General features: G+C 44.9%; 1 protein-coding gene across 1 annotated transcript; it reads right to left on the bottom strand.

The window, feature by feature from the left end:
- Window positions 1–5,533: 5,533 nt before the first annotated feature.
- LOC140906069 (zinc finger and SCAN domain-containing protein 32-like) lies at window positions 5,534–7,075 on the bottom strand. Its single transcript, XM_073329571.1, has 2 exons — window positions 6,538–7,075; window positions 5,534–5,949 (listed from the first exon to the last, which is right to left on the bottom strand). The coding sequence occupies exons 1-2, from the start codon at window positions 7,070–7,072 to the stop codon at window positions 5,864–5,866; spliced, it is 621 nt and encodes a 206-aa protein (XP_073185672.1). The 5' UTR covers window positions 7,073–7,075; the 3' UTR covers window positions 5,534–5,863.
- Between the last annotated feature and the right edge of the window lie 3,874 nt (window positions 7,076–10,949).

Here is a 10,949-nt window from a genome sequence, read left to right as displayed (position 1 = left end):
TTGCAGTGGGGGAGGTTTAGGTTGGATATTAGGAAAAACTTTTTCACTAGAAGGGTGGTGAAACACTGGAATGCGTTACCTAGGGAGGTGGTGGAATCTCGTTCCTTTGAGGTTTTTAAGGTCAGGCTTGACAAAGCCCTGGCTGGGATGATTTAGTTGGTGTTGGTCCTGCTTTGAGCAGGGGGTTGGACTAGATGAACTCCTGAGGTCCCTTCCAACCCTGATATTCTATGATTCTTTGATTCTAGTAACTCTCACAGTGAAGCAGTGTAAAAGGGACCCCCAGGTTGGTGAACTGAGGGGATACTGTTGTTCAGCAGTCCAGATTGTACCCTGGGTAATGTCATAGGTACCCAGCACTACTTCTCTTTACATTAGTTGTGAATAGGATCTCCCAGTACCTAGCGATTATCAGAACCTAGATGAAGAACGTCTGATGAAAGCTGAACCCAGCTAAAATTTAAAATTTGTAAAATTTAAAAATCAAAGCATTGCCCAGTCAACCCAATAAAGAAAGCCAAGTGTCCAACAACAGAATCTGAAACTCAGTTAATTGCAAGGAAAACAGAGGTGATGTTTGTCAGAAAGAGAAAAGAAATGCACAGAATTTGCGCCTCTATTGAATATATCTGTGTCTCGATTGTTAAATAGGTGTTCCACTCATTCATGGTCTTCAGTGTTGAATATTTCAGATTATATCTAGTAATCAATTTCCATGTTCTGAAACAGCTCCAGTCAATATAGATGACAGCAGACTTTTGATTAAGTATTCAAGTTATTATGAGCGCCTCATGCTGATGTTCTGTCCTCTGCACTGGCTCCTCAATTAATAGAGTTTGATTCAAGATCTCTCTCATATTAACAGCCCTCTCAGAGACTAAACCCATTTGATAACAGGAATATTAACTGAAACATATAAAAATGGCTGAGTATTTGTGGAGAGCCAGTTTCAATTTCAGAATCACAAGTATTCATACCAGGAACCTGAGTCAAAGAGTTTTGAATGGTCCACTCGGGGAACAGAAGCATACTGTGCATACTATATAGCTCACACTACCTGATCACTCTCGTTACAATGAGTATGGTAACACCCATTGTTTCATGTTCTCTGTGTATATAAATCTCCCCACTGTATTTTCCACTGCATGCATCCGATGAAATGAGCTGTAGCTCACGAAAACTTATGCTCAAATAAATTTGTTAGTCTCCAAGGTGCCACAAGTCCTCCTTTTCTTTTTGCGGATACAGACTAATACGGCTGCTACTCTGAAATCTGCATACTATGTGATCTGCTTGTCATATCAAACATGATCTCACATCTACAGGTAGGCCATTTTCTAACTTAACTAAGGAGAAAATTAAGACAGCTTTAAATTACATTCTAGCTAAATCAATTCCTCCTGCTGTGTCAATTAGACACAACATTCTTTTTCACATCATGAGCTCTTGGTAAACAGCTGATGCTTACAGCCCCAGAGCAAACCACATTGCAGTGGTCAGTGAAGCAATTCTTGTATATATATTTTGCAAAGCAGTTTAGGATCCTTTAGGATGAAAGCTGTGCTACAGAAAAACAAGGTATTATACATAGAATTACAATGGATATTTGTTTGGTAGAGAGTAGATGGTATTTCTGGACTTATATTTCTCTTCTTTTATATCCACTTCCTTAGACTTTGTGTTTTCCACTCTCTGTAATTTGCATTCCACTGGCATCCTGCTGCTTTGTCACTGGACTGTGACTTGAACCATCATTCTTCTCCAGAATCACCTGGGGACTTCTTGCTGCAAGGCAATACAGGTAAAAATGGATGTAATGAAGCGCACTGAAAAATAAAAGAAAATATAAATATGCAGAGCTGACAAAAGAAATTATTTCTCCTATACAGTGCTGAATAAACCAACTACAAAGAGAGAAAATCAAAAGACCCAGTGTTTTCATGATCTTTCGGTAGAGAAAACAGATGTCACTTACCACAGGATCTGAAATGCAGTGCTAAGTGTACTTTGTTGATGAATGCGTTAATGAAAAATGCTCATCTGGCTATACAAATGCTTACGTAACCTATACAGAGGTGATCCTGGCTATATGACTGAATAGAAAGTTCACTCTCTCTTGAAAGCATCTCTGGATTTCATAGCTACCCAAAGGGGAGGCCCCAGAACTGCATGTCACCAGCAGTTGTCCACAGCCCAAGGAATTAGTCTCAATACACTATGCAAGTACCACAAAGTGGCTATTCAAGCCACTTGAATATAAGGTGAAAAAATAAGTCATAATAAAAAAACCTGATTAAACTTTGATTTTACATAGCATTTTTTATCCAGGTATTTCAAAGCTCTTTATAGAGTAAGCATTTTCCTAATATACAGTTGCGGAATTGGAGGCATAGAGAGATTAATAAGCAACTTACCTAACTGCATCAAGTAGGTAAATGACAGAACCAGAACTAGAATTGTGGTTTCCTGACTCCCAGCCGACTGCTCTTGCCACTACACAGTGGTGCCTCTCTCACAAACATGACTACTTAAAGAATCTTTGCAACATAGAATATTGAAACTTAAATGCTTCCATATATTTTAATTGACTGCTTGTGTTTCCTTCTCTTTGTTGTTTTAGTCTGCAAGTCTCTGGCTACCTGTGCACCTTCTGAATTGACAAGACACTTAGGGTATGTCTACACTATGGAATAAGGTCGAATTTATAGAAGTCGGTTTTTTTAGAAATCGGTTTTATATATTCGAGTGTGTGTGTCCCCACAGATAATGCTCTAAGTGCATTAAGTGCATTAACTCGGTGGAGCGCTTCCACAGTACCGAGGCTAGAGTCGACTTCCGGAGCGTTGCACTGTGGGTAGCTATCCCACAGTTCCCGCAGTCTCCGCTGCCCATTGGAATTCTGGGTTGAGATCCCAATGCCTGATGGGGCTAAAACATTGTCGCGGGTGGTTCTGGGTACATATCGTCAGGCCCCCGTTCCCTCCCTCCCTCCGTGAAAGCAAGGGCAGACAATCGTTTCGCGCCTTTTTTCCTGAGTTACCTGTGCAGACGCCATACCACGGCAAGCATGGAGCCCGCTCAGGTAACCGTCACCCTATGTCTCCTGGGTGCTGGCAGACGCGGTACGGCATTGCTACACAGTAGCAGCAACCCCTTGCCTTGTGGCAGCAGATGGTACAGTACGACTGGTAGCCGTCATCGTCATGTCCGAGGTGCTCCTGCCCACGTCGGCTGGGAGCGCCTGGGCAGACATGGGCGCAGGGACTAAATTTGGAGTGACTTGACCAGGTCATTCTCTTTAGTCCTGCAGTCAGTCCTATTGAACCGTCTTATGGTGAGCGGGCAGGCGATACAGACTGCTAGCAGTCATACTGTACCATCTTCTGCCGAGCAGCCATGAGATGTGGATGGCATGCAGTCCTTCTGCACCGTCTGCTGCCAGCCAAAGATGTAAAAGATAGATGGAGTGGATCAAAACAAGAAATAGACCAGATTTGTTTTGTACTCATTTGCTTCCCCCCCTCCCCTGTCTAGGGGACTCATTCTTCTAGGTCACACTGCAGTCACTCACAGAGAAGGTGCAGCGAGGTAAATCTAGCCATGTATCAATCAGAGGCCAGGCTAACCTCCTTGTTCCAATAAGAACGATAACGTAGGTGCACCATTTCTTATTGGAACCCTCCGTGAAGTCCTGCCTGAAATACTCCTTGATGTAAAGACACCCCCTTTGTTGATTTTAGCTCCCTGAAGCCAACCCTGTAAGCCGTGTCGTCAGTCGCCCCTCCCTCCGTCAGAGCAACGGCAGACAATCGTTCCGCGCCTTTTTTCTGTGCGGACGCCATACCAAGGCAAGCATGGAGGCCGCTCAGCTCACTTTGGCAATTAGGAGCACATTAAACACCACACGCATTATCCAGCAGTATATGCAGCACCAGAACCTGGCAAAGCGATACCGGGCGAGGAGGCGACGTCAGCGCGGTCACGTGAGTGATCAGGACATGGACACAGATTTCTCTGAAAGCATGGGCCCTGCCAATGCATGCATCATGGTGCTAATGGGGCAGGTTCATGCTGTGGAACGCCGATTCTGGGCTCGGGAAACAAGCACAGACTGGTGGGACTGCATAGTGTTGCAGGTCTGGGACGATTCCCAGTGGCTGCGAAACTTTCGCATGCGTAAGGGCACTTTCATGGAACTTTGTGACTTGCTTTCCCCTGCCCTGAGGCGCATGAATACCAAGATGAGAGCAGCCCTCACAGGTGAGAAGTGAGTGGCGATAGCCCTGTGGAAGCTTGCAACGCCAGACAGCTACCGGTCAGTTGGGAATCAATTTGGAGTGGGCAAATCTACTGTGGGGGCTGCTGTAATGCAAGTAGCCCACGCAATCAAAGATCTGCTGATATCAAGGGTAGTGACCCTGGGAAATGTGCAGGTCATAGTGGATGGCTTTGCTGCAATGGGATTCCCTAACTGTGGTGGGGCTATAGACGGAACCCATATCCCTATCTTGGCACCGGAGCACCAAGCCGCCGAGTACATAAACCGCAAGGGGTACTTTTCGATAGTGCTGCAAGCTCTGGTGGATCACAAGGGACGTTTCACCAACATCAACGTGGGATGGCCGGGAAAGGTGCATGATGCTTGCATCTTCAGGAACTCTGGTCTGTTTCAAAAGCTGCAGGAAGAGACTTTATTCCCAGACCAGAAAATAACTGTTGGGGATGTTGAAATGCCTATATGTATCCTTGGGGACCCAGCCTACCCCTTAATGCCATGGCTCATGAAGCCGTACACAGGCAGCCTGGACAGTAGTCAGGAGCTGTTCAACTACAGGCTGAGCAAGTGCAGAATGGTGGTAGAATGTGCATTTGGACGTTTAAAGGCGCGCTGGCGCAGTTTACTGACTCGCTTAGACCTCAGCGAAACCAATATTCCCACTGTTATTACTGCTTGCAGTGTGCTCCACAATATCTGTGAGAGTAAGGGGGAGATGTTTATAGCGGGGTGGGAGGCTGAGGCAAATCGCCTGGCTGCTGGTTACGCGCAGCCAGACACCAGGGCGGTTAGAAGAGCACAGGAGGGCGCGGTACGCATCAGAGAAGCTTTGAAAACCAGTTTCATGACTGGCCAGGCTACGGTGTGAAAGTTCTGTTTGTTTCTCCTTGATGAAACCTCCCGCCCCTTGGTTCACTCTACTTCCCTGTAAGCTAACCACCCGCCCCTCCTCCCTTCAATCACCGCTTGCAGAGGCAATAAAGTCATTGTTGCTTCACATTCATGCATTCTTTATTCATTCATCACACAAATAGGGGGATGACTACCAAGGTAGCCCAGGAGGGGTGGTGGAGGAGGGAAGGAAAATGCCACACAGCACTTTAAGCACAGCACTTTAAAAGTTTACAACTTTAAAATTTATTGAATGACAGCCTTCTTTTTTTGGGGCAATCCTCTGTGGTGGAGTGGCTGGTTGGCCAGAGGGCCCCCAACCACGTTCTTGGGCGTCTGGGTGTGGAGGCTATGGAACTTAGGGAGGAGGGCGGTTGGTTACAGAGGGGCTGCAGTGGCAGTCTGTGCTCCAGCTGCCTTTGCTGCAGCTCAACCATACACTGGAGCATACTGGTTTGGTCCTCCAGCAGCCTCAGCATTGAATCCTGCCTCCTCTCATCACGCTGCTGCCACATTTGAGCTTCAGCCCTGTCTTCAGCCCGCCACTTACTCTCTTCAGCCCGCCACTTACTCTCTTCAGCCCGCCACCTCTCCTCCCGGTCATTTTGTGCTTTCCTGCACTCTGACATTATTGGCCTCCACGCATTCGTCTGTGCTCTGTCAGTGTGGGAGGACAGCATGAGCTCGGAGAACATTTCATCGCGAGTGCGTTTTTTCTTTCTTTCTAAGATTCACTAGCCTCTGGGAAGGAGAAGATCCTGTGATCATTGAAACACATGCAGCTGGTGGAGAAAAAAAAAAGGGACAGCGGTATTTAAAAAGACACATTTTATAAAACAGTGGCTACACTCTTTCAGGGTAAACCTTGCTGTTAACATTACATACATAGCACATGTGCTTTCGTTACAAGGTCGCATTTTGCCTCCTCCCACCACGTGACTACCCCCTCAACCTTCCCCCCTCCCTGTGGCTAACAGCGGGGAACATTTCTGTTTAGCCACAGGCAAACAGCCCAGCAGGAATGGGCTCCTCTGAGTGTCCCCTGAAGAAAAGCACTCTATTTCAACCAGGTGACCATGAATTATATCTCACTCTCCTGAGGATAACACAGAGAGATAAAGAACGGATGTTGTTTGAATGCCAGCAAACATACACTGCAATGCTTTGTTCTACAATGATTCCCGAGTATGTGTTACTGGCCTGGAGTGGTAAAGTGTCCTACCATGAAGGACGCAATAAGGCTGCCCTCCCCAGAAACCTTTTGCAAAGGCTTTAGGACTACATCTAGAGAACTGCAAATGCCAGGGCAAAGTAATCCTTTCACATGCTTGCTTTTAAACCACGTATAGTATTTTAAAAGGTACACTCACCAGAGGTCCCTTCTCCGCCTGCTGGGTCCAGGAGGCAGCCTTGGGTGGGTTCGGGGGGTACTGGCTCCAGGTCTAGGGTGAGAAACAGTTCCTGGCTGTCGGGAAAACTGGTTTCTCCGCTTGCTTGCTGTGAGCTATCATCTTCTTCGTCCCCAAAACCTGCTTCCGTATTGCCTCCATCTCCATTGAAGGAGTCAAACAACACGGCTGGGGTAGTGGTGGCTGAACCCCCTAAAATGGCATGCAGCTCATCATAGAAGCGGCATGTTTGGGGCTCTGACCCAGAGCGGCTGTTCGCCTCTCTGGTTTTCTGGTAGGCTTGCCTCAGCTCCTTCAGTTTCACGTGGCACTGCTTCGGGTCCCTGTTATGGCCTCTGTCCTTCATGCCCTGGGAGATTTTGACAAAGGTTTTGGCATTTCGAAAACTGGAACGGAGTTCTGATAGCACGGATTCCTCTCCCCAAACAGCGATCAGATCCCGTACCTCCCGTTCGGTCCATGCTGGAGCTCTTTTGCGATTCTGGGACTCCATCATGGTCACCTATGCTGATGAGCTCTGCATGGTCACCTGCAGCTTGCCACGCTGGCCAAACAGGAAATGAGATTCAAAAGTTCGCGGTTCTTTTCCTGTCTATCTGGCCAGTGCATCTGAGTTGAGAGTGCTGTCCAGAGCGGTCATAATGGAGCACTCTGGGATAGCTCCCGGAGGCCAATACCATCGAATTGTGTCCACAGTACCCCAAATTCAAGCCGGCAACGTCGATTTAAGCGCTAATCCACTTGTCAGGGGTGGAGTAAGGAAATCGATTTTAAGAGCCCTTTAAGTCGAAATAAAGGGCTTCATTGTGTGGACGGGTGCAGGTTTACATCGATTTAACGCTGCTAAATTCGACCTAAAGTCCTAGTGTAGACCAGGGCTTAATAAGAATCAGCACCTCTTATTCTTCCTACTCACTGCCACTGCTGCTCCAAGCTTGCTCAGTACTATTCACAGTCAGCTCTATCCATGCATTTCTTGAACAGTTAGAGAAAGAAAACTTGAACCAATGCCACTTTACTTGAAGCCCAATGAAAACCACTAACAATTTTAACAAATTTGTACACTAATGAGTTCTGAAGGATGGCATTCTGTGTGTTCTAGTTCTTTGAGCATTTTGTGTACAAAGAAATCTTGCATTATACACTACAAAAGGCAAGTTTGACAGGAATGAGCCAAGTCAGTAAAGAGCTCTGGCAAGTATACAGCTGTTTCTAATACAGGACATCCTGATAGAATTTTGATGACATCTGCCAGCAAGGCAAGAAAAATTTAGAAATGCCTTTAACGAATCAAAGCCATATTGTCACTCAACTTTTTAACAGGTTTCAGAGTAGCAGCCGTGTTAGTCTGTATTCGCAAAAAGAAAAGGAGTACTTGTGGTACTCAAATAAATTGGTTAGTCTCTAAGGTGCCACAAGTACTCCTTTTCTTTCAACTTTTTAAATACATCATGGTCACTTCATCCACAGAAGTGTAGCCTCCATGTTAACTATACAGGTCTCTTACAACAATGCCTTTCATCTTCTCCCCAGGAGGCAATCAAGGGGTTTTTTTTTTTAGAAAAAAGCCCTCTGAAGGGAAAGCAGTCAGAATTCACAGCCTTTTAACAGATGAGCTCTACCTTAGGGAAGAAGGTTAGGGGAAAACATATGGATGTTGCTATTCTCAAAGCAGTACAGAACTATACCTCCATAATGTAAGGGAAGCTCCATTAATGCAGTTTCTGACCACCAGCAACAGCAAATGCCTGTGAGAGGCAATATTTACAGGATACTTTTACACAGACAGATTGTGTTTTTTAATTAAAACTAATTCAAAATAAAGTCACATGGACTACACACTTGATAAATTCTGTCTGCATGATGTTTTAAATCACAGTAGTCATCACGCAGTTCATTTAGACTGAATAATACATGTTGTATTTTTAAATAGAAATTGAGTATTGAAACATTTATTAAAGATTAATAACCATGTAATAACAGGTATTAAATTTGTTCTGAGAGTGCTTTTAAAGTGTCCCTAATATTATGGGTCCCTAATTTTGAAGCTGAGTCTAGCCCATTCTGCCGTGGTGCTGTGGGGTTGCAGTCTGTGCTGCTTTCTGACTGAATCCATTCTTCTCTCTCTTTTCAGATTACTATGATTTGTTTGTATTATGGTAGGCCCTCGAAGCCCCAACCAAACTTGTTTCCCATTACGCTCAGCACTGTACGTCTACACAGTATGTTAGAATAGAAGTAAAATGGTGTTATCACTTCTACGTACAACATTAGTGAGATCATTACAGGAATATCATGTCCTGATAGAAGGTCGCTATCTTAAAACAAAAAAACTTCAAATCCAGACTCCAGCGAGAAACTGCTGAATTGGAATTCATTTGCAAATTGGATACTATTAATTTAGGCTTAAATAGAGACTTGGAGTGGCTAAGTCATTATGCAAGGTAGCCTGTTTCCTCTTGTTTTTTCCTCCCCCCCCCCCCAGATGTTCTGGTTTAACTTGGATTTAAACTTGAAGAGTGGTCAGTTTGGATGAGCTATTACCAGCAGGAGAGTGAGTTTGTGTGTGTATGGGGGTGGGGGGGATGTGAGAAAACCTGGATTTGTGCAGGAAATAGCCCAACTTGATTGTCATGCACATTGTGTAAAGAGTTGTCACTTTGGATGGGCTATCACCAGCAGGAGAGTGAATTTGTGTGGGGGGGTGGAGGGTGAGAAAACCTGGATTTGTGCTGGAAATGGCCCACATGATGATCACTTTAGATAAGCTATTACCAGCAGGACAGTGGGGTGGGAGGAGGTATTGTTTCATATTCTCTGTGTATATATAAAGTCTGCTGCAGTTTCCACGATATGCATCTGATGGAGTGAGCTGTAGCTCACGAAAGCTTATGCTCTAATAAATTGGTTAGTCTCTAAGGTGCCACAAGTACTCCTTTTTTTTTTTTTAAATTATGTGAACCCCAGCACCTAATTGCTTGAGACCCAGAACCTCGTTCATTAAAAATTAAGCACAGCATGTCCAGTTGTGATGTCCACACTAACAAGGATGTTGACAAATTGGAAAGCATTCAGAAGAGAGCTACAAGAATGATTTGTGGTCTGGAAAACCTGCTTTACAATAAGACCAAAGAAGCTCTCCCTATCTAGCTTGACCAAAAGAAAGTTATGTAGACTTGATCATAGTCTACAAGAACCTACCTAATAACATTTCTGATAGTAGAGAGTTCTTTAATTTAGCAGAAAAAGGCATAACAAGATCCACTAGCAGGAAACTGAAGTAGACAAATTCAGACTGGAAATATGGAGCACATTTTTAATAATGACAGTAATTAACCACTGGAACAATTTACCTAGGTATATGGTAGAGTCTTTGTCACCTGAAGTCTTTAAATCAGGATTGGATGTGTCTCATGTATAGGAATTGGGCAATATCCCTTTAAATAGCTTGTGAACCCTCTAGTGGAGCTCACTGTGTTCTGTGGTTTAGAAATCAGCCAGAGCAGCAGTATAGATACCTAACTGTGGTCCTTAAAGCTTGAATATGTAACCATGAATAAAACATTAATGTGAGGCTAACTTTGTGCTTTTCTTGAAAAATTAATCTCAGTGTTTTGACCCAGAGGGAAATAAAATTGTTTATCTCTAGAATGCAGGAGTCTTAATTTACATTTTAAAAACTATAGTTAGAAGCATTTAGCTGAACTATTCCTCTTTCAGAATCAAATTTAATATACATGTGGCAAATTGCCAGTACGATTATGATGGGTCCCACACTTCCTCCTCTTGTGGGGGCGGGGTTCAGGGCACAGTTTCCTGCCCCTGAACTAGGGTATCTACTGTCCCACTAGTAACCCAGAGAAGGGTAGTGGAGAGGGAGGGACCCGGGCCCACCCTCTACTGCGGGTCCCAGCCCAAGGGCCCTAGGGATAGTACTAAACCACTTGAACTAGTGCTTCCTTCCCCTGGGCTACTTCCCTCTCCTGCTCTTCAGCTTGTGGGGCTTCCTGCCCTCTGTCTCTGCACAAACCGGGTGTCTCTTTACCTAGGGTCTTGGTCTTCTAGCCAGCCATGGCACTTCTCCAAACTCTCCTCTACTTCAACTCCTTCAAACTGCTCTCTACTCCGACTCCTTCCCCTGGCTGATTGAAGCAGGGGTTTTTTATCAGGTGACTAGCTTCAGGTGCTCTAATTGGCTTCAGGTGCTTTTAAGTAATTTACAGAAACCATTCTTCCCTCTATAGGGAATAAGGCTTCTCCTCATCCTGGGACTTACTATCTCTCCTATATCACTCTCCTGCTGCCTTCTGGCCATGCTGTATCACATACGTAATTCATCTAGCCCAGTAGATACAGACTAACATCCCTTCTTC

This window comes from Lepidochelys kempii, chromosome 2 (genome assembly GCF_965140265.1).
Source record: "Lepidochelys kempii isolate rLepKem1 chromosome 2, rLepKem1.hap2, whole genome shotgun sequence".
NCBI classification, from domain to species: domain Eukaryota; kingdom Metazoa; phylum Chordata; order Testudines; family Cheloniidae; genus Lepidochelys; species Lepidochelys kempii.
Note: the sequence above shows the minus strand (reverse complement) of the source record. Positions and strands in the feature narration are given on the sequence as shown.